Source organism: Triturus cristatus, chromosome 2_1 (genome assembly GCF_964204655.1).
Source record: "Triturus cristatus chromosome 2_1, aTriCri1.1, whole genome shotgun sequence".
Lineage (NCBI taxonomy): Eukaryota > Metazoa > Chordata > Amphibia > Caudata > Salamandridae > Triturus > Triturus cristatus.
This window is the reverse complement of record NC_140581.1, coordinates 1,038,545,639-1,038,570,035: the sequence shown is the minus strand read 5'-3', so window position 1 is coordinate 1,038,570,035 and position 24,397 is coordinate 1,038,545,639. Positions and strand designations below refer to the sequence as shown.

The 24,397-nt window shown below is 38.8% G+C and overlaps 1 protein-coding gene across 6 annotated transcripts in view; it reads left to right on the top strand.

The window, feature by feature from the left end:
* Positions 1-24,397, top strand: part of LOC146866305 (uncharacterized) — a 110,635-nt gene that overhangs the window by 34,348 nt on the left and 51,890 nt on the right. For 3 of the 6 annotated variants that reach the window (XM_085640839.1, XM_085640836.1, XM_085640835.1), the window contains exons 5-12: positions 10,136-10,165; positions 12,353-12,370; positions 12,474-12,503; positions 16,486-16,515; positions 17,624-17,653; positions 18,565-18,594; positions 20,294-20,323; positions 22,944-22,973. In XM_085640839.1, coding sequence (XP_085496965.1) covers positions 10,136-10,165; positions 12,353-12,370; positions 12,474-12,503; positions 16,486-16,515; positions 17,624-17,653; positions 18,565-18,594; positions 20,294-20,323; positions 22,944-22,973 — 228 coding nt within the window. The remainder of the gene's footprint in view (positions 1-10,135; positions 10,166-12,352; positions 12,371-12,473; positions 12,504-16,485; positions 16,516-17,623; positions 17,654-18,564; positions 18,595-20,293; positions 20,324-22,943; positions 22,974-24,397) is intronic. The other 3 variants (XM_085640837.1, XM_085640838.1, XM_085640840.1) reach the window with 3 other exon arrangements.

Sequence of the window (24,397 nt, the reverse complement as noted above, 5' to 3'; positions counted from 1 at the left end):
TGAAAATACTACACAAGAAAAATCCCACACCATTTTAGAAAAATACAGTAAAACTGTGTCACTTATTTTACACCAAATTGATAAACATCCAACCAGTAGAACTGGACATAAGCAATTTCAAAGAATTCATGTAAGTTTAGCACCTAAAAGCAAAAAGCGCCACCTGCGGCTATCATGTAGTGGGAGACCAGGTGAAAGTCAAAAGTTCAGGCCGACCACGATGCAGAGTGGGCCGGATACAAGACCCATGTTAGTCCAGCTGGAAAAACGTATCTTCTAAAGTCTAGCGCGAAGAGTTCCGTTCACTGTTGAGGAAGCTGCGATGACCAGGAAGAGCGCCGCGGATTGTTGTCGCTGTAGCACAAAGATAAAACCGGCTGCCATGGACAGCTGTCATTGTAGCGCACCGATCATGTCGGGCGTCATGTATGGTAGATTTGTGTTGGCATCTCCACTGGATGCCGATGCAGTGGCACAAATTAAAAATGTCTCATTGAAGGTAGTTGCTGGAAGTAGCTGTAGTGCGAAGGATTGTGTACGCCAGAGTTTGGCATTGGCGGTCGGTAAAGGCAGAAAGACTTTGGTGTGTACCGGCACGTTCGTGGTTGCACGAAGAGCTCAAAACTTCAGACTTTCTCCTTTTATTCAAGGAGGAGTTGCACTGATGCCACAGCAAGGGTCCAAGGCCTGAGGGGGGGCACCTCTTGGGGATCAAGCCCACACTCCAGAAGGCCAGCAGAACTCATGGAGGTTCCGTTGTAGGCCCAGGCTGCAGGTCAGGCAGGCAAATTCAAAGCCTCTGGACCTTGTTATGTCCGTATAGCTCTAACAGGAGGTCACCCAGCTGAACCTTGAAGCCACTTCAGCCTGGGATGAAGGGTGCAGGTCAAGTCTTTCTTCTTAGTGTGCAGGTCAGGCCTCAAGCAGCAGAGCACAAGAGCATCCTTTGACTGTAGTATCCACAGGTCCAAGAGTATTCTGGTTAGTTGAATCTGAGGGTTTAATATGTATACCTGATGCCAGTGCTGAAATGGGAGAAGCTTTTGGAGTTTTCCCCTATAGAGATGCCTGGAATTTCAAGACTCCCTGGCCTGGTCCCAGTTTGTCTGAGGCCACACTAGGCTACTGTGAAGTCTTTTGTGTGTGAGCTGAGCCTGTGCCTTTGAAGTTTGATAGGTGGCAGTTCTGCCTCCCATTATGCCAGGATTTCCCATCTTGCCAACACCCAAACTCTCTATTGTGATGCTGTCTGGGAGGGCTAAACAAAGGCCAACTGAAATCTACACCTAGTTGTCACCTTACCCAGGATAAAGGCAGCAGGTACCAATTATTAGGATAAGAAAATGGCAACTTTCTAAAAGTGGAGTTGTTAGAATTGTGACTTAAAATCTGAGTTTACCATTAAAGAGGGTTTTAAATTACTATTCCTTAGGTGCCAAACATGACATTCCTACTTGCCTCCAATCAAAGGTTATCACTTTTTAGATGTAATAATGTAACCAAATGTTATCCTATTATAGAGGGAAGACTTGCAATACAGAAAAACAAGTTTGAGAGTTTTTCATTACTAGGACACGTAAAACTTAAAACGACAAGTCCAAATATATAAATTAAATGCACCCTGCCTTATGGGATGTTTAGGGTCTATCCCTAGGGGTGACTTATATGTATTAAAAAGAGTGGTTTAGGCTGGGCAAAAGTTTTATTTTGCCAGGTCAAAATGGCAGTTTAAAACTACACACACAGGCTACAATGGCAGACCTGAGACATGTTTAAAAAGACTACTTAAGTGGGCGGCACAATACATGCTGCAGGTGCACTAGTAGCATTTACTTAATAGTCCCTGGGTACATATAATTCCACCTTACAAAATGTAATGTGCCAACTAGATGTAAACCAATTTTATCATGTGTAAAGGAGAGAGCTGAAGCACTGGTTAGCAGTGGGAAAGTGTGCAGAGTCGTAAGGCCAACAAAAACAAATTCAGTAAAATAGGACTGAAAGCAAAATGTTTGGGGATGACCCTATGGAGAAGACCAAGCCCAACAGTAGGCATACGATTTGACAAGTAGCCACATACACTTGCAAATAGACATACATAAAGAGGTACACACATAGACGGGAGTCATCAGAAGGTGCAGCTTCTCTTTTCTCTAGATCTTTATCCCAGTCAGTATTCCTGTCCCAGTTGAGCCTGCTCAGGAAGATATGCTCTTGTGTGAAAGATTGATGAATACCTCTTTCCGTATCTGTCCTTGAAAGAAACTCTCATGCTCTTCAGATAATTCTTCTTTCACTTACTTGAAAGTTAAATGGTGCTCCTTTACTTTACTTTTCCTCATAACCCTTTGAACTTATTCAGCCGAAACATGGTGCACATGTTTTAAGTTACAAAGCAAAACTATGTGACTAGAGCTGTGTGGGAGCTGTTATAGAAAAATGTGTGGAAACCCTAAGGGTGGGGTGAGGAGGCACAATGCCCAGCATATGGTAACTTGCCCAGTAATCCTAGCAACTTAACACAATATTCTGCTGAGTAAGCATTAAAGCGGTACCTTGACTGGTGTGACCTGCTCCATGGCAGACAGGGCAGGGGATGGTAAGAGATCCATGTCACATGGTTTAGGGTGTGTTGGCAGTGCTTAAAATTTAATTGGTCTGGCCTCACAGCCCAGCATTATCATCAGACCACCATTACCACCGCTATCACAATTTTTACCACTGCTACTACCCCTGCCACCATCATCAACACCACTACTATAATCACCGTTGCCACCACCATGAGCACCATTAACACAACCATCACAACACTACCACAATGTCCATTACCAGCACTACCATCACTACCATCACCACCATTACTACCATAACCTCAAATGCTATCACTACCACTATCACCACCATCATCATGATCCATGCATGCATGGCTGATAAGCTAATCATTTCTGATGAATCTTGACACACCAACAGTATGGATCCCATCAAACTGTTGGCCAGATGTGCAAAAAAGAAAAAGCAAGACAGCAAGCTTACACCATCTGCTCTCCCACAATATAGAACAGCATTCCTGTATTTCTTAGGGTCCCCCCAGCCGAGCTCCAATTAATGAAAGGACACTATCACAATGCAATAACAGTATACTTCTGTTCGGATAACCAAGTTACCCCTGCATTCACTTGTTGAATGTATCTTTGCCTTTGACACTGTAGAGTGCTCTGCTGCCCTTTGGCTAGGTTTATGTTATACAATAATGCATACATACACAACTACTACCACTATCATTTTTGTCACAATCACCGCCACTACAACCACCACTAATATTAAAAACACTGTTACCATCACTACATTACTATGGCTAACAATCCTTCCACCAGTACCACTATGTGCAGGTAAGAGCATCATGTGTTTGATAGTTTTGTCTTTGTGTGTAAGAGAAAGGTTGATATGAACATGTGTGCAAAACAACTTGTGCCATATTATTGTGAGTGCCTGAGGTGCACAATCACCATTTACAATTGCTGCTTTCACCCCCTGTGATCGTTTGTATTATAGCAGGGGCTTTAGATGCTTTTGCTGCTCCTTCTCTATTATGGATCTCAGAGCACACAACCTGCTTCTTTTCATAGTGGAAAACAAATTACTTTCCCAAAGCCAGATAAAGATTGAAGAGTTTGTGGCTCATACAGACCAAATATCTTGATAAACACCAATTATGTAATTTTCATGAAAATATTATCTTATATACTGGCCTTGTTGAACAGCAATTATATAATTTTAATGAAAATATTATCTTATATACTGGCAGATATCATCCACAAAGTCATGCACCCTGATCAGACCAGTGTTTATTTCAAGGAGGCTGTTGGCCTCGATTATGCATTGCATTGCAAAGGAAATAGTTTTTTTTGTGGAAATTCTAAATCCACTCCAGTGGTCCTTCTATCGGACACTGCAAAGGCCTTTGATCTGGTAAACTTAGAAATCCTTGAAGCAGTGTTAGGAGAAATATATTGTTAGGCTTTCCTGTTTCCAGTTTCTGTTTTCGGTAAATTCTCGTGTTTTTTTTCCAGTGTTTTCAAGTGATTTCAATACCTTAAAAAAAAAGTGGTTATCAGTGGTTACACATTTTCACGCCATTAAAAACAACAGAAACAGTGTTTTTCCAGTTTTTATGGAATGTTTTGCTTTTACTATTGCCTGCTTTCTGCACTGACAGTGCATGGTATGTAGATAGTGTACGTACAGTGTAAACGAGGTCCAAATACATTTTTGCATATAAAACTCATTGTAGTACACCATAGAATACTTCTTTAGTCTCTCTTTCCTTCCCATGTCAACTTTTTTCTGTGAAAAGGCCCTCTCAACATTGGCACTTGAGACGGGCAACGCCAAAACAGCCAGTACACAATTTGTTAACTCTGGCCACTGACATAGCTTTCCATGCCAATACTGGTGCACTTAAAGATTTGATTCTCTGGGCAGGTTCTTCTACATTTGCCTTGAACTGGGCACTTATGCCCTCAGAGTTATTGAAGCAGTTACAAATGAAGCAGCACTTTTGAAACTATGGAGAAGATTCCCTTTACGGAAGGGATCTAGAACTTGTACAGAATACCACCTTGAGGTTTCATTGACTTTAAAGATTCCCTGGAATATATTTGTACGTCATTTTATGAATGATCTGGGCCACCCGAAATATTTTTTAAATCCAAGCTTTATGCTGGCGATTCCTAGAAAGATTTTAAAGAAAGAGGGCCTCCAACTACTGGATTCTATTCGAATGGCAGGGGAAATTTAAAAATTAAGTGTGAGGCAACACTAGTTACTACGTACTACTTCAGGGATGGAGCCTTATTTATCTTTCGTGCTTGGTGGTTTTGATAGGTTGCTCCTAACTAGATTCAGATTGTGCAATTTCCATAGATTAGTGTCACTACCAAAACTGAATGACTGGTCCTGTGTGTTATCACCGTGTCCTTGTGACAAAAGTTCGGGATAATCTACTATTCATTTAGTACTGTTTTGTAAATTTTATCATAAACTAAGGAAAGTGTGGATAATTCCATTTAAAAAAAATCTAGGGTTGAGGCAATGTCGCCCAACCTTTATTTTACTTCAGCTATTGGAAAATGAGCATATAGCATGGAGATTAGCAATGTTTTTAAAGAAGGTGCTTCTACACAGGAAATGTATTGTAATTGATGAGCTATAATTATTACCTCAAATTGTAAAACTGGAGAAGTGTTTATCATTGTAATATTTTGTAATTTAATATGAAATGTGATAGTTTTTTTTATGTGCTTTTATGTCTGTTTAAAAAAGCTGCCGAATAAAGCTTTCTTGATGATGATGATGACTTCAAATGCCATGGTTGGCGAGGGAACATTTCTATGCATCAATGCAAGCCATTTCGCATAGATTGTAAAATAAAAGTTCCTGAATTTCACTTCAACATTGCTTTTCTTACCAAGTGGCAAGCACTCTAACATGGAACGTGTTGTAGTGCCAAATTCGCTAAATGTGTCACCCAGCCTACTCTCAATGAGATGTTTCACATCTACACCAATGATGCTGAACACTTGGCAGACAAGGGTGTTTTCAGACTCTAGTTTTGTTATTATGTCCACTACAGCAGTTATGTTTTCCTGTAAAAATCTAAGAATGCAGTAGAGTTTTTTTTTCACATCACTATCAATATGCGACCAAAGATCCTTACATTTCTTGCCTTTGGCATCATCACTCAGCAAAAATTCTGTAAACGGTTGCCACATGGATAATATAGCATTCACAGCCCCTTCCCTTGGAAAGAGAACCATCAACTAAGTGACACAGTTGGGATGACTCTTTGATGCCACACAAAGTACAAAATGAGAAATATTTGGGTTTTAGTTCCCGCGCATAACAAAACAGTGCATCAAAATGGACTAAAAAGTCAATAGCATTCTTCATTATCTCTGAAGATTGTAAAGATGCTTTCAGCATACCATCTAACAAGTGGCAAGGAACTCTTACAGGGAAGCACTTCAGCTCAGGTATCGATTTTGACAGGTCATCACACAACTTTTTCAGATACGTAGCTAAATCACTGCAAATACAAACAATATCACTTCAATCTTTGTTGAACTTGGAAAGAACCTTTTTGCAGCAGCATTTCAAGGGACACTGCATTCCATGTTTTCCAAAAGACTGTTGTCATGTTTCCACCACTATCCCAGATGCTTGGTGATAGCACTCTTTTCACATATATTTGTCACTATACCTTGCATTGAATGTTTAAAGCATGAGGTGTTGGCAATTCACCTACTATCAATACTGACTCACTAGAAACTGGGGGCTGATGTATCAAGGGTTTTTACCCATTCTCTGTGGGTAAATGTGACTGCACATATTGGGATAGATTGTTATGAAACCCGCCATTTTACATATCAGTGAAAGAATCAAACGCAGCCAAAATATCAAATATGATTTTAATGTTTCCTGATTCTATCCAGTTTATAATATAATTAAACAGGACCTAAAATATGCTTCTAAACCCTGCATCTTTAGACCAAAGACCACAAAACTGAAAAAAGGAAAAGAAAGAAAAAACTATATTTTAGTGACATCCCTAAACAACAAACTCAAGCAGAATATTGTTAGCCAATCTTTCTTGCTGCTATCTCGTATAACAAAGTTACATTGTATTGGCCCCTCCAAGAAGAAAGAAAATGACTCTTTCACTCTCTTTTTCCTTTCTTTGAATGAGATTTAGTTTGTGTTTGTGCAGGTGCTTTTTCAGTGTTTATATATTTACACTGGTGAGGGCTATTTCCCTTTCGGCGGGGTTTTATCAGTTATTATAGGTTTAAACCCAAAACCGGATAACCTATATATGTTCCAACCCAGTTCACTATATTGATCTTTATCTTAAGTGGAGGGCCCTCCAAGGATTGCTCATTAATATGGTAGGAGTGGGGCTAATACACGTTGAATGGAGAACACAACCTGGGTGCCTGTCGTCGCCCACATTTTTTTCCATTTGTTGAACCAAAGGCTAAATGGATAGGAATTAGGCTTGGGCGGAGCTCGTGGAGTTTCACTCTGCAAAATTCTGCAGAGTTAATGGGAAACTCTGCCAAATTCCAAAGAGTTCTACATGCGGGCAGAGCACCACTTGGACATCTCTAGTGCCAGGCATGCCAAGGCAACAGCACCTCCTGTCTGAACTACAAGATTGCTCCACCCAGCACCTACAGCAGCACTATGCTGGGGAGTGCCACCAACACAGTTCCAATCTCCTTCCAAGAGATACTATCCGTGGTGCCCATCAACCTCTCCCAAAACTTTGCAAACAGCGGGGGTACCTCCCCGTCCCAGAGACCATAGAGCCACTGGTTCACCCACATCACCCCAGCATGAAGAGCGCAAAGACTCACTCACTGGTTACACCAGAGCCCACTCTCGCTCATTTGCCCCCTCTTTAGTATCATGGAAGAGTGTGTGTGTTCAGTATTCAGTGCTTTGAGAGAACCTGCAAATTTCATAAGAACTTTTGGTATCTTCACTTACCTGCTGGATTGTGAGGCAGTGACTGCAAGTCAGGTAAAATATTTTTTTTTACAGCACTACCAGGCAGTGATTACTTGCTCACCTATGAGGCTGTTAGTTGGTGCATTCTTAGCCATATCTGCTAGACAACGTACACATGTACGTCTCTATATAGTGAGGCTGACACAGAGTGACTGAGCTGCAAGAGGGTGAACATGCACTCTCGGATAGACATTGAGAGAGTGCATGATTGAATTGAGTGATTTCAATGCCTCCTCTATCCCATCTGCTCTAAAACACTGTAATGGTTCCTTCTTTTTCGCTTCTCACCTGTAGACAGTCCCTCTTTCTCAATGTCACAAACGCCACTTCCACATCTCAGAAGGCAGTGATTGCCATGGGGTCACTAAGCGATTCTTTGGTTCTCTGCAGCACATTAATACAGTTGGCGCAAGGTCCCACAAATCACACTGCAGAGGAAAAGTTGCAACGTTTCCTTTCCATGTTTTGTCCCGTGGTGATAAATAGCTAAATGTATTGTATACTTCCTGAAGGTATCTATCTGTGACGTTAAGTTCACACTGCATCCCGACATCGCTGTCTTTGCCTTCATCATTCTGTAATTGAAAAACATAGCACAATTGTTCCTTTGATTCAAAGACCAACAAATAGACTCTGGATTTTGTTTAATTTGCTATGTTCTTTAAAAGCAGCGGTGGGTGCTAGCAAAACTCCACCAAGTGGTGGAGGTGAAGTTTTTGCTGAACTCCGTTCGCCAAGCGGAGCGCAGAGTGCCAAAACTCTGCAGACTCCACTGGCGGAGCCGACCGCCCACCACTAATAGGAATTCAAAATGGGACACAAGCTGCCCCTGATATGTTTGAAAAATACGATGAATGAAATGCTTGAATTATTCTCATTCACCAACACTTACTTGGTACGCATCCCAATCCTTTGTATTTTTTTAGATTAAACCCAACCATATCCACATTGGCTTTGGTCCTGCATATTTGTTGTACTTACACCTCCACATATATTTTTTGTTCTAGAATAAAGTCTGCACACAAACAGGAATCTGTATGGCTAGTAAAATAAAACACTTTCCTGGAAACATTACAGATCTGGTATAGGTGAACTTCTGGCTATTGCATGGAATGTAGCCAATCTTAATTGCCACACTGGATGATCTTCAATTCATTCTAAACTATTTTCTCTCCAGCATTTCACACTTCCACATTGATTCATCATCATGGATGTGAAGCTGAGAGGCAATGCTCCTGCTTAGATGTCCTCTTTCCCAATGGTTTCAATAAAGCAATCTCTTTCCATCCATATCGCTCCTCCCTTAGGAAACCTCCTTGTGCTGTGCTACTGGGCTTTTCACTGTCACTTTGAAATTATGCAACATCTGTGTCAGCACTTTTAGCCACCCTTATCCTCTCCTTTGGCTTCCTGTTTTATTGTGACACTGAAGACTCCTAGCTCATCCTTTTGGATAGTTAAGAGGCAATCATTCAAACTTATTTTCAACATTGTATGACCTCAGTAGCCAATCGGATGTGCTATAAACCCATTAAAACTCAACACAAACTTTACAGAACTCCTATTCTAGAGGGACCCATCACCTTATGATTTCATATTAGGTGTCTCTACTTTATGGAACTTCATTCCTAGCCATCCATCTGAGCTTTATCTTTGATTGAGTAGAGCTGTAACTCAAGCTCGAAATTAATAAACTAACATCATCATGTTTCCTCTGTGTAAAACCATTGAGAAAAATCCATCCTCTCCTCCCAGTGGTTTCTACAAAACTCTGATCAAGTTCGTAATCACCTCCGGTTTTGACCATGGCAATTTTAGATATTTTGACCTCTCCAGTTATGTAATGTCCAAACAGCAGATAATCCAGAACTATGCTGGTAGATTCACTTTTAACCTGGTCTGCAGGCATTCTATGTCTCAAAATCTGCCTAACCTTTACACTCTTCCCATTTTGAAACATGTTATCTTTAAGTCCCTAAATATGTGTCACTGAGCTATGGGGAATGAATTGTTCTTTGGTCCTTGAAAGAATAAAGCTTTAACTTCTACTGCTGAGAATTGTTTCTTAATTTTTTTTCATTCTCATGATATTGGTCAGTTTCAATCCAACAACGTTAATGATGGCTTACAACCATTGTTTATCAGCCTTTATTATCATTTGAAAATAGTGAGCAAGCGGAAAATTGGCGAGAAGTACAAATATAAAACATATTGCTATCTCTGTGCAAATTAGGGTAAAAATAAAATTCACAAAATAATATACCAATTTCTTGCTTGCTTCTGACGAATTCCATCTTTTGAAGTGGCTCCTTCAATGTACCATTAAACAGTTATCATGCTTTCTACAAAACATTTTGCTTAAAATTGACCAATATTTATCACCCACTCCTTCTTTTTACAATACATTCAGTAAAACAAGATACAAGATGTTACTCTTATTGCTTACAATTTAATCTTGTTAACCCAAGGAACATGATAGAGTTCACAGTTTACATCGTGCTGAAATGCTGGAGAGATTCATTGCTTGACAGTCATTGACTATTAAACATTTTTTTCCTTGTTGCAGGCATTACCGATTCCTCTGGATCAATTTTTAGTAAGATACCTGTTTTTTGTTTACTAAAATATTTGAATTACTTGTAAGTTAAAAAAATGTACGGCATTTGAGATATCCAAAGCATGAGTAGGCGAAAATGTAGTTTATATGCTTAAAATTACCTGAATCCCTCCATGCCATGCAAAATTGTCCCCCCAAAAAATTGGTTGTCAAACAAATCAATTCAAAAATATTACTGTTTTTTTGCTGAAGTTTCTATACCCTAATTATTAATGTTACTTTCTGCATAGAAATTGCTAGATTGCTAGATTTTTGGGTTGAACTTTGAAAACTCTGTGACAAAAAATAGTTATTTTTTGACAAACATAATGCAAGACTTTTTATCTCATCAGACTCTTATTTTTCTTAAACAATGTCATGCAAATGAAAAATGCTTACCAATCTTATCTGAGACATAGACTTCAGTAAAAATCTAAAAATTCACAACATATTGTGAATATAGAAGTAAGTAATCATAACAGATCACATCTAGTTTATGGACCTTGAATAATGTGAATGTGCTAATATTAAAAGAAATACTAGCAAAAATATATAAATATATAATTTTCAGTAACATTAGCATGTTGAATTCTCTATTGATTTATTTCTGCATACGAAGTGTTCTAATTGTATTTCCTCATCATACGAAAAGTAATAATTTGGATGACAATGATATATTGCAAGATTTCTGCCAAGATATAAAATTACCATTTACAAATATTAATACAAAAAACAGACAAAATGGTGAATGCTGGGTATTAATATACCTTTACAGCAACATATGTGGGGTATGTGCATTCTTTAGTACAGACCTCTGTATTTATTCTTTCTCACTGCAAGATAATCATTAAATGTCATGCTTATTCTTGTGCTCTAACACAAACTAGATATGTAACATTTTGCAAGAGAACACTTCAATATTCAATGTTTTGAAGGAATTCACATAAATATATGTTAATATCTGTACACTTCATGATTAAACCCAGTCCCATTCTAAATCCACGTAGAAATCGCTTGGGAAACAGACCTGGTTCACCTGCTTGATCTACATTGTTGTTGATATCACTTAACGTTACACAACTCAGGGGTATGTTTACAAGGGATAGCGCCACCAGAACATCACTTTTGGCGACATTCTGGTGGCGCTATGCCCTTCTCCATAGTCATAAAGCGGTGTTAAGTCACTTTTTGCATCTTAAGGCTGCCTTGCAAATGCGGCCCCTTTACACTCATCATTTTGCGTGAAAGGGGCGTGCAAAGGGTGCTACTGTAGGCATTCCACTGCAAAACTCATTTCTTTTTGATTCTTCTCCAGATTTACAAGGATGTGTATATCTGAGACAGCACCAAAAACTAACGCCATGCAAGAGCAGGCATTTGAATGGCGCATGAGAAGGAATACTTTATTTCTCCTTGTTTTTGCTTTAAATGCCATTAATGATTGTTTATTTGCAGGAAGAGACTTAGAAATAACAAATCACCTTAATGGTTTGTTTATGTGCAGGAAGGGCCATCTTCCAGCACATTGGCCCTTCCTGCACAAAAATAATCATTTGCTGCAAAGTAGGTCCCCTTGCATTATGGTACAAGGGTGCCTGTGCTGGCACTAAAGCAGCTAGTTTTGGCTCCAGTGCTAGGGAAAACACAGAGGTGCATTGTATTGTTGTAGAATTTCCCATTTCTACGTTTTGGAAATGTCGGAGCTCGACACGGCCAAATTTAGTGCAGCTCCGCTCCCCGTCATTTTTGTTAATTTGCCTCTCAGTTTATTGTTAGAAACTACATCATTCATGAGAAAATCACAATCGAAAGAAATCAAAAGGTGACAAAAGAATCGACTTGTGAACAAAAAGAATCAATATGACACAAAAGAAATGAATGTCGGTGAAAATACTTCTATTTGTAACAAAACAATTATTCATTCAACGTGTGACAATACAAATCAGCTCATGCCAGACGTGTGTTTATTTTAAAATTAAAATCAGAGCTCTGCAAGAGCAAAAATGAAAGGGTGTTATAGGATTACTGGTTAGTTATATGAAAATACAGAGGTGTTTAAATGATTAATTTGTAAAAATTGATTTAAGATTATTTATCCTTACTATTATATTGTTGTGCATGCTATTTTAGATGAACCCAGAAGTACAGTGAATTCTTCTTAAAATAAAATATATTTTTTCTTTTTAGGCTCTTTTTCAAGCAGTGGTAAGAGTAAACTACATAATTTCTGTAGTTTTCTTCGTATCTCTGAAAGTTTCAGTACAGATGTTTATCTTTCTATGACTCACAATGCATTCTTTTGTTTTAGAATCAACCAGCCACTTTAGCTCAAGCAGCGGTAAGGTCACTTTGGTATTCTTTTCTAATTTTGAGCCCAATTCCTGTAAATTATTGACTAGAAAAAATTATCATGAAAGAACAAAAGTAAAATATCAACATTCATGTAAGATGCTTCGGAATGCAGGATGCAGAACTCTGGTGATGTATGGATTGCGAATTCGCGACAATCCCGATTAGCACAGCATTGGAAGGCTAATTTTAATTCCTCATATTCAGGAAAGTGTCAGTGCAAATCTCATATTTAACAAGTTGATGAGATACATGGACATTGTGTACCCAAACTGCTGACAGTAAAGAAAGTGGCATCACATGCCTTTTGCTATTATTGATATCAGACTAAGTAACATCAAATGACCTTTGACCCAGTCTAATGAGTATAACTCCAATAACATCACGATAAGTGACATTGTAAAGTTCCAAAATAACTGCCTGATTAATATAACAACACAAGACAGAAAATTTTATATTTTTCATTTAACCTATCTTAGGGTGCTGGCATAATATGCCAATGGAACTTTACTCAGTTTTCTGTATTGCATAAAAAAAGAATGTGTTCATTTTAAGAGGATGTAGTGCTATAAAACACAGAACAGTGCTGGAGATCTAAATTATTTATACCACAAACTTTCATAAGTTAATCACACACCTAGTGTATGCCGCAACAAGAAATGTAATGATAATCATAGGTGAGGGAAAAAAAGAGATTACAAAAAATAGTACTTATGGCCACATATATTAATTGATATATCAAATATGTACTATGTTACTGGCTTAAATTATTCCTTATTGGTAATACTTTTTTTATTTATGATCATTTACAAGGCATTATCATTTACGTGAAGCAGAGATGAAGTTTCTATTCAAAAACATCAGTTATCATGTATTCACTATAATGAAGTATGACAACAACTTGTATCAGTTTTTATTTTAATCAGAACATTGCACATTCCAAGAAATATATTGATATATCATAGGGTAAAAACAACCTGTATCTGTATCTGTTTTTGTTTTAATCAGAATGTTTAAAATGTTCAAAAAGCTAAAGCATAATGCATAGGGCTCAGAGGAAGCTTTAGTAAGCAAAAAGGGCCTTATTTTGACTTTGGAGGTCTCAGAGAAGGGCCCCCCCCCCCGCTCCATGACCTTCAAAGCCATTAAAGACTGCCCGCCAGAGTACGACTTTTTTTTACTTTGGCAGGCAGTTCTTTGGTGGTCCCACTGCGGTGCAGTTGAAAAAGGATCTGCAATGGGAGAGTCAAAGGCAGTTCCTGCAGGGGATGGACTGTCAAGTCCATGCCGTGTAGGAACTGGGGGTGCATGAATACCGGAGTGCACAACATGTGCCCCCATGCATGCACCCCATTGCACAGAGGCAACAAGGGGACCTGTAGGGCCTCCTTGTTCCCTCACCGCCAACATTTTAATGGTGGTGGCACAAAGTGTGGCAGTGAGGAAACTCCTAAAATGCTTGACGGTGTCGCAGCAGCACCACCAGCATATTTGGGGCCTCAGACCGCTGCCCCAACTGCCTCAGTCCTAATACAGCGCGCAGACTGCCAGTCTGGCGGTCCGCGGACTGTCACCATGGGTTCGGAGCTCGTAATATGGGCCTAAGTGTTCATCAAGGAACATTTAACCTTCTGTACTTGCAGTGATGGCTAGTGGGCGTCTTACTTGCCCTGAATCATAGGAAACAAACAAAGCAAGTTAGCCCAAACTTTTCTAAGAGGCTTCAAAGGAGGCTGCTAACTTGGAGAAAACTTCAAAACAAATGGGGTCAAATGATGCAATTTCAAAGCACAATTTTCAAATAGGTTTGCAGAAAAGCCATAGGCTCTGAAAGAGCACTGCTTAAATACTCAAGTCCCTTCTAGCTAAGGAAAACCTGATAACCCGCTCATAGTTGACCCCTTTGTTTTCAAATATGGGTGCCTTTGTATGCTAAAAATGACCTCCATTGTGCCTGGGCCAACATTTTGTCATGAGTATCCCCCATATGCGACATGTACCCCTTTAGCCCAAAACGTACATAGAATATGCCAGCGCCCAATTTTTGCCATTAGTGCCATGTATATACCATGGGTAACCCTTATGTCAAAATTACCTCAAGTATGGCATGGTCAGCACGTTGTCATAATTGTCCCCCTCACATGTGAAATGGTTCTTCTCCCTTATTCCAAGAATGGTTTTCAATATGCTAGTGGCAGTAATTTTCCATTGGTGCCACCATGCCACCATTTAGCTCCAGTATGCAGCACCAGCATTTTGCCATGGGTATTACCTCAAATATGTTAGTACCAAGTATTACCTCTAGTATGCCATTGCCACTATTTTGTCATAAAGGCCAGTCATTCTAGAAATTGGCTTCAGTATACCAGCACCAGAATTTTGACATGTGGGTCTTTGTAAGGCAAAGATTACCTTCAGCAAGCCAGAGTCAATAGCAGACTCACAAATTCTCACCCCTGCTCACTTACATTCACACACTCACACTCACTCACTACATTCAATCACTAAAACTCATTCTCATTCAGACTCACTATCACTCTTACTCACACTCATACATTCACACTTTCTCATTCTAACTTATGCTTTCTCACTCACACACTCACTTGCACTCACTCTGTCTGTCACCATTTCTCACTCACTTATTGTGACTGAATCACTAAGTCTCACTCACTTTAACTGACTTATTCTCATTCACAGTTATGCTCACTTACTGTCACTCACATCCTTAACATTCCCTCCAAATCATTCTTACTCGTTCATTTTTGTTCACTCTTACTTACTTGCAGTGACTCACTGACTCATTTTTACCCACTCACACTCACTGACACTCAATCTCACCTATTCTAGCTCAGTACTGTCACTCACTCTTAATCACTTTCACTCTCATGCACTCATGGTCTCACATGTAGACACAAGATCATACATAAAGGCTCTCTCTCTAACAAACACACTCTCACCCGCAAGCATGCAAACAACAAATATTTATAAGCATTTTTTAATGAACTTTTTTTTGTATTATAAAGTTCGAACTCAACTCGATGGTATCAGAGCACTTTACATGAGCACCAGTTGTGTTACAGATGGACAAATTCATAATGTTTTGTTAGGCACAGGGAGATTGAGTTATCTGCCCACAATTCCAGGATGTTTACAGCTCTAGCCGTTAGGCCACATACTTACCTCAAGTACTAGCAAAGGTCCGATTCTAGCTGCTGGTGCTTAATTTTATATTAAACCAGTAGTGAATAGTAGGCTAATATTTATTATTAGGGTAATAAAAATGGGAGGAGAAACAAAGGAAGGAGGAGCCACCAATATCCAGAATACCGAGCTGCTTCTGTCTTTTTGGTACCGATTGTACCATCACTGAGACCAAGGGTCACAACTACAGTGCTAGAAGTCCCAACGGAAAAGCTAGGGGTCACACGGGACAAACCAGGGGTCGCAGATGCAACCCCTAGTGACCCTAAAATGATGTTCATGGTGAAATGAGTCTGATATAGTTATAATATGGGGGGTAGTATCTGCTTGTTGATTAGATAAAGTACCATAGTCCTTCTGTTCCACTCAAATTGATTTTGGTATCATCTTGATACCAATTCAGCATTGTCCGGGGCTGCCTTGCTGGTTTGTGGATATTTACACATGTCTTTTAAGGCAGTTTGTCACCCTTACAAATTCTCACAATTACTTCTGTCAGAGGCAGGAGTAAAGTCTGTTTTCTGTACTTTGAAGGGGATGGAGGAATGCAAAACTGGCAGGGTGAAGAGGAAGAAGTTCCTCCACTGTGAAACAAAAAATGTTAAGTGTGAATGCACTGATACATTATATGCTTTAGTGATGACGTTTTGCTACTTTCAATAAAATATTTCTACATTATATGAATGTCCTCAAAGGCAAACATTTCAGTTTAGCTTTTGTAGCCATTACTGCGAGCACAACGTGAGCTACCCATTTATTTTTTCTTCCAGGGACTTCTTTCCATGTGCGGTCAGGCAGCAGTAAGACTATTTTGAACTTCTATGAATTTATAATTTTTTATGACTGTAAAATGTGGGGTTATGCAGATGTGACATTCTTTCAAAAGATGTTTAGCGGCAGGCATCCACTGAGTGACAGAGCAAACTAACAGTTAAACAATCTTTAGTTATCCGAATGGAGCGGGCTGAAATTTATATATAGGAATTTGGTAAACATAGTTTAGTAAAATGATACGGAGGACCTTATTATGGAAATAAAAATATGCAAGTATCTTTCTTTTGGATTTTGTAACACATGTGTAGTAGTTGTTATATGCTGCACACATATCTTTAAAGTTTTCTCAAAAGGACACTTACGATTTTGTTTTAAATGTTTTGGTTAGCTTTTAAAATTAAGAAAATGAATCAAAGAATCTTTACAATATTAGAATCACTAGAAAAAAAGCTTGGGAATATTTTAGGATCCTTCAAATCTTTGAAATAGTTTATAGCATTTAATTTTAAAGTTGGACCTGTTAGGTAAACACTTCAAGCCATTTACATGGATTTGAATTTTAAAAAGTTTAACTAGGTTAAAACCATGTTCACACACTTAAAAGATATAGTTAGCCATTAATCATTCTAGAACCATTTATGATCATGTAAATCTAGATTCAATTAGCACCCTTTCCAGTATTTTAACTAAAATTAGCTCTAACCATTTTTTACTAAATTGGTTGGAGTTTCAAAGATTTGTAATCATATATGGGAATTTTTCATGAAGTTCACATTGTTAAAACATGTATTGGGACAGTGTTAAAACAAGCTATGCTTGTTGCTAAAAAAGCCCATAGGTTTCACTGGATTCTCTAAGTTAAAAAATAGCTTACAACCTGAAACAAGCTAATTCCGTTTGTTGTTTTGTTTCGAAATGCACAGAACTAGATCATAGCTGGTGTGAGGTGTACAATAACTGATATGGTAGTGTTGACAATTATCCTATTTTGATCATGGACTATGTTTCTTTATATATATTCTTATTAAGTATTGCAGATGACCATAGATATAAAAATAAAAGATTTTGATGATCTCTAAAGATGAACATTTTTGCAGCATGAAAGTCTATTTATACTATTTTCTTTCCTTTTAGGGACAGCCAGCTAACCTAGCCCAAGCTGCCGTAAGATACTTTTCACAATTTGCCTATATTTTTTGCACAAATTATTTTATTTTATAAAGAAAGACTTTACAAATATTAGCATATGCATTCAGCACAAAATTTCCAGTGGGGGTTCCCACCTTCAGATGTGAAGGACACGAGTAAGTGCAGTGCATATTTGGAGTGGATAGGGGAGATGGGAGTGGATAGGGGGATGCAACACTACCAACATTTGTGGTGTTTTCGTTGAAGTAGTTTCAAAGTGCAAATTGACTTTTGCCAAATGGTCACACATGTGAGAACTCCTGGACATCTGTGCCTTTCAAAGGTTCTCGTAAATACTTAAATAGGAGATAAAATCCATCTTTTCCTCCCACTCCTTTGTGTTTGTCCCATGGTAACAATGCCTGCTTGACGGTCACAGTCATGTTCATCAGAACATGAAATTTGCCAATGCTTTGTGCCTTTTACAGAATTTGTTTTTCATTTGTTTCATGCTGTTGCAAGAACCATATCTGTAGGCTTTTCAGTAGCAATGATATTCTCACCATATCAACTATCTTTCCTGATTCCTGTTGCATGAAAGATAAAACTAACTTGTGCGTTTCTTTATTTTTCGAAGCAAGAACAGATGGCTTAGAAGTTCTTCACATGATCAAATTATATAAATCTGCAAAGCTTTTCAGCCATATACATTGTGAAGAATTCTTCTGAACTTTATTTTACAGTTAAAATTGAGTGGAAAAGATAATGTTTTGTGCAAAGAAGATGATGATAAATTCACTTTTATGTGTAGAATTCTCCTGCACAAAATATCTAGCAAGAAATCCTTACTCAATAAAAGTTTTAGAAAATGCACATTTCATTACATACCAGCATTTTAATCATGTGTGAAATTATGACTGTATGGTATTACTCTCTTTTCTCTACAGGGTATCCAAGCGGCATGTGGGCAATTAGCGGTAAGGCACTATTCATTTACATTGCTGTTATGAAGTTGGAATGCACAGGAGCATGTTCCATCCAGGGTACTTTTTTCTCATAACTATTGAATGAATTCAGGATAGAGTCACTGGAGTAATACAAAAATAGGGGTTGCTAAAACGAGCACCTAAGCAATCCATCCCATATATGTTTGTTATGTATGGCTCTCATAGAGAGCCTCTATCTTTTATTTCAGTTTCTGAATCTCATAACCCACTGCTATGACATTGCAACAGTTGATAACAAAACTGGCTACCCACTGTGATGTCGTAAAGGCCTTTCTGGCCAAGCCGACAGGCATCCCTTAGAACACAACTGTAGGACGGTGAAGGGAGGCAGGGAATGAGGTGGGGTTGGTCAAGGATGGCAGGTAAGGTTTTTTTTTAACCTTTGGTCAACAGATATATAACAGAGGCAATGTTATGTTTTGCCACTACCACGCAGCAGTTGAAAATAGGGGCAGAATATTTGGGGGCCCATACATAACATAAAAATATAGATGGGTAAAAGGTGAATTGCTGGGATGTTTTTCACCTTGGGGTTCTTAATGACATCACAGACAACTCAAACCTCTCTCTTGTTGTCTATTTGATGTCACGCAGAACCCTCGGTGAAAAACATCCCTGTAATTCACTGTTACCCATATTTAATTCTATATATTATTAATCTTAATTTAAATAAGCAGCTGAAAAAAAATCAGGAAGGGATTTACTGAATGCACTAGGACCATTTCTGAGGAGAGGCTTGCTCCTTGTCAATGTGCAAGGGTAATCTTTCCCTGCATGCAGTGCTTGAATCACAAACTAGGAGGCTGATTACGATAGCGGACGGACTGGAGTCCATCCGCCATCGTGGTGGTGATTGGGACCATCCGCAATACATCCCCAATTAGGATGCGACCGCCACCATGGCGGTTGCATTTTGCATTTTAACATTGTGGCGGGTCCTGCTGACAGCGGCACCAGGCGCGATGTTAAAATGGCATGTTGTACATTTCACTGCACTAAGTGGCAGGCACCACATGGTGCCTGTCACTTGGTGCCGTGAAATGTAGGGGGGTACCTGCTAGGCACCGCCACCATTTTATGGATGTAGACCGCTCCACAAGGCAATCGGAACGATTGCCTGTGGAGGTTCCGTGGCGGACGGTCTTTGTTTGCACTGTAGCAAATCAATTTTTCTCCCCCTCAATTTCAAGGAAAAGTATTTTCACCTCTTTGTTAATGAAGAGATCAATTTAAACAGTTGCCCTCGTATATTTCCATAATTAACAACTATTTCCCCTTTATTAATTTTGCATATGTTGTTAGCTTAACAAATGTTGTCAGCAGTGAAAATTCTACCAAAATATTTTTTGGAGAACAAATTTCCCATAACCGCTTTTATTCTATATATTTTTTTTGCAACTTTGCAACCGTCTTGATCTTCAGGAAGCTTGAGTGTTTTGAAAAAAGTCACAAAATATTCTGAGGGAACATTCACAACTTAACATGGACCTACTCTTTACTGTATTGTCATGTAGGCTTGCAGATCACCTTATGGAACAGATATATTGTAGTACAAAAATAAACTGTTGATCTGCATTATAAAGTATTCACATCTGATTCGCCATTTTGCCTGTTTTATAATTATAACAACGTTCCCCATTAAACAACGTTGTTTTTCTTTTCCTTTTAGGGAAGACCAGCAACTCCTACTCCAGCAATGGTGAGAGAATGTGTGAACTATCTTCGTCTTTTGTTGTAGAAGGGATTCCAATACCCAATGCTCAATTTTTACCGAATTAAATGATCCATTCAAGTATTTTAATGTTGCTGAATAAAACCGGAAACAATTTTTATATGAAAAATATTGTGATTATACTGTTTGAGACCTTGCACAAATTGCATCAGAAGAGTAAAACATATATTAACTAACAATGGAATGCGGAGCGTATCTTTGGCTAAAGACCAGAAATAAGAACTTTAAAAAAAAGATTTACAGAATATGTCAAACAACAAATCTTCAAATGTAAATGTTTAAGTGAGGCAGGGAAGGGGAAATTGGATAGAGTAGCACTATGATTCTTACACAACACATCTCCTAATTCAAAAAATAACTGACAAATAATAGTTTTCACTTGCCACTCCAAGTTCATGTAAGCATTATAATCTACATCCATTTAGTCTAAGTCACAAAGGAGGAAAGTGATCCTCTTCCTTTCCTCCTCAGCATACCAAACATGAATTTCCAGGAAGATATGAAACACTGGCATGGAGAGAGGACATTCCAGAGGTGTGAATCTGGTGTAGTGTGTAAACTCCTGCCAATCCACCCCATAATTTGTGTTGGCGGGGGGTGGGGGGGAGGGGGTTCATGTAGATGCTTCAACCTTCTGCAACTTACCTTCTACCTGTCATTAGTGAACCTGAGATTCTTTAGTTGAAAATGTGTGTATTTTAAGTACTGTCAATTTAACAAAATTGTCTAATCTTAAAATAAGTATTGTCATGACACCAATCATTTTCATGGTAGCCTGAAAGTATAAAGCACAATTTTGATGTTGCAAATATAATATTTTCTGGCAGTTGACATAATTTTTATTTTCAAATTATTTAATTATCTTTCAATTATTATTTAATCATCTTTTTTGCACAGACATATGCAACGGTTGTGATATCATCCTCAAAGTTTGCATAGGGGTGTGTATGTCTTATGTCGCCCATGTAAAAAAATGTAAATGCCATAATATGGTTGGAAATACATATAATTTAGCTGTGGTAAAATTAAATTGAGCTTAGATAAAACCAACTAAAAACACGGTAATATTCCAATAAAAAATGTTTTAGTGCATTTAGGTAGAGCTTTTGTACAGAAGAAAACGGCACCATTGATGTAAATTTCTTGATCAAGATTCTGTGAATCTAGATCAGTGCACAATGCTGCACACAGATTTATTTTCTAGCTTGGGAAATCTTCCAGTTGGTTGCCTCGCAAACAATGAGCACCAACTGAGTTTACAGTTTGTGTCTATTTGGGAATGTTTTGAAGGGTTTTTTTCTCCCAGGAAGTAATTTTTATGAAGATTTGTAATGTCTTCCTTTAATTGGTAGCAAAGAAGTCCACCTATTTTATGAGATCTAAGAGGATGGGATTTTGCATGAGTAGAATTCTTCCTCTATGTAAACAGCAAAACGTTTGCAAATATGTTACAATTACACCAAGAATTCTCCACTTCGGATTGTACACCATACTTACAGTCCACCAGAGTACTTATTGGGATTTTGTTAATCGCTGAAAATTCATGTCTTCAAATCATAGATTAGGTCTGCTGCACATAAAATGAAACCGATTATTGTGCGCAGGTATGCAAATGGTCCATTGAACCTCAATAACAAATAATGAAGATTGTTCCTATCATGCGATTCTTGTGTTATATATGGGTCTTTAATGGCCTCCATAACCATGTGAGGTAATTTCCTGGACAATTTTAAACTAATGAACTGAAAGAGGAATGCATAATTTCATTGACTGGAATCACAGTTGTATAATGAACAATGAAAGATGCATTGCTTCCATTATACAAAAAGTATATATTTAGGACATTTTAACAAAAAGAAACTTGAACCTAGTGTGTTATTAAGTAAAAAAAAACTGATGAAGGAGATATGAAGTTATCAATTTAGGAAGGAAGTGGAGAGAATGTAAAATGGAATACCATTCCCCACCAAAGTGAGAGAAAGTGCCATTTCATGGGCCGCCTGGTCCCAACAATACCAGACTATTATGCCAGCGTAATTCGAGTAATTTCACACATTTCGTATTACACTTGTTATCTGAAATTCCCAAAACTATAAAACTACATCATGTCACATAATTAGATGCAGTTCCTGGCAAGGTTTTACCACAAGCGCATGGGTATAACTTGAATTGCAGGAATGCGAGTGGCTGCTGCATAGGCCGCTTGTGATTTTCCGCCTATTTTATACCACACTAAAATATTGTGCTAATAGACTGATTTGTATTTTGCACAATTATGCATAATTTTGCTTCATTTTCCCAAAATTTCATGTAATTATGCGAAAACAAATTACGTTAATTTTCCACATCCCTATCCCAAACCTTTTTAGTACATAATCTTAATTTTTACCTTTCTCAGTACCCCACTCCTTTGCCATACCCTCAAACTAGCCCTAACACCAGACATTTTTTTATATATGAGCTTCTCAGACGGGTTATGTGTAGCACTTGCAGATGATAATCACTGATAGGTTGTTTTATCATTCTAAAAATAGGTCATTCATGGACTGGTACTTTAATAAGAAACCCAATTTTTCTTTTATCCTAGGTTTTTCCAGGTCTTCTCGGTCAAGCAATGGTGAGTTAATTTGGAGTTTATTCTCTTCTTTCACTTTGTGTCTGTTTATGAAAGAAGGTGCATTGGAAGGAACAATCTACCTCACACATTATTGGATTGGGCCTCCACAGATGGCGCACATTAATAGTGCATTTTGAACCCCATAATGAAGCGATAAATTAATGCTTGCACCCTCATTAATACCCTGCTGAAGTGAGTAAAAAAACTGATAAATATAAGGGTAAAATGCATTCACTTTTTCCGTCATATTTAAACCATGTCTAGAACAGTGGAGAAAGGACATTTAACTCAGCACCAAAATGGAATTTTTTTGCGAATAAGGTGGTAAATAAATGTGGTAAAATTGTGGTTTTATATCAAACTTTTTTATCTTACCTTCCATTTACATTTGACGTAGCAACGTAAAGGATGGTAATGAATGCCATTAAAATCCGCCTGGGTCGAGGTGCTGGCTTGGCTTTTTGAAGGGATTTCTCCACTTACCTGGGGCTGCCAGACAGGCAGTTCTGACCTCTAGTGCTCCTATTGCTCCAGAACAAAAACAAAAACACCCACCCCAGAATCCATCTCTGTTCTTCTACGACGAAACTGTTGCTCATGTAAAGCGCTGCAATACCTTTGGGTCGAGTTCGTGCAAAATACAAAAAAAACTGCAATAACAAAATCTCTGGTCTGGATCTCACAGGGGGAAGCCAGCAGGGGTCCTAGGTCTGACACAGATGAGTAAAACTTTAGCTGCCCAGAGTGACCTTTTGAGGTCAACGTCTTGTGATCTGTGAGAAACTCTGATGGAAACCCCTTGATGAGCATTGACTCTGGTGTGGAGAGGGAAAGGCTTAATCAATTTACCAGCATACAAACGTGCACTTACTCGCGCCTTGCTGCTTGTGGACCATATCCGCCATTTTAGCACACCTATGTGCTAGAGATTAGCCCACCATAAAAATGCATCTTTGACAAACGCTGTCATTTTGTTTAAATCTGGTGCACATATATTATCCACTAATGTGGAATCTTTAATTACCCCCAGGTCCCTCCGTCCTCGACACCGTCATGGACAAGTGAGATCTACTATCTCACTGACAGAAAAAAGAACGAAGGAATGCTGGACCTACCCTCCCCCTCCCACTGGGAGTACTTAAGGAGTACCGTCCCAGCATTCCTCCTGTTCTTTTTTCTGTCATCCTGACAGTGTGAGGACGCGGCAGGAGCGTGGGCGCTCCTGCCTTCTTTCTGGATGTTGCGTTGTGGCTGCTGGGTCTTACCTGGTGCCGGCGGCCCTTCGCTGTTTGCCTCTCCCTCCCTGCTGGGCTTGGGGGGAGTGGCGCGGGCCTCTTCATTTCCGGACCTCGCGGCGGTGTAATACCGCGTTGGTTCTCTCCTGGCCCGATGGCCGCCTCTCCCGGCCTGCTGGGCTTGCTGGG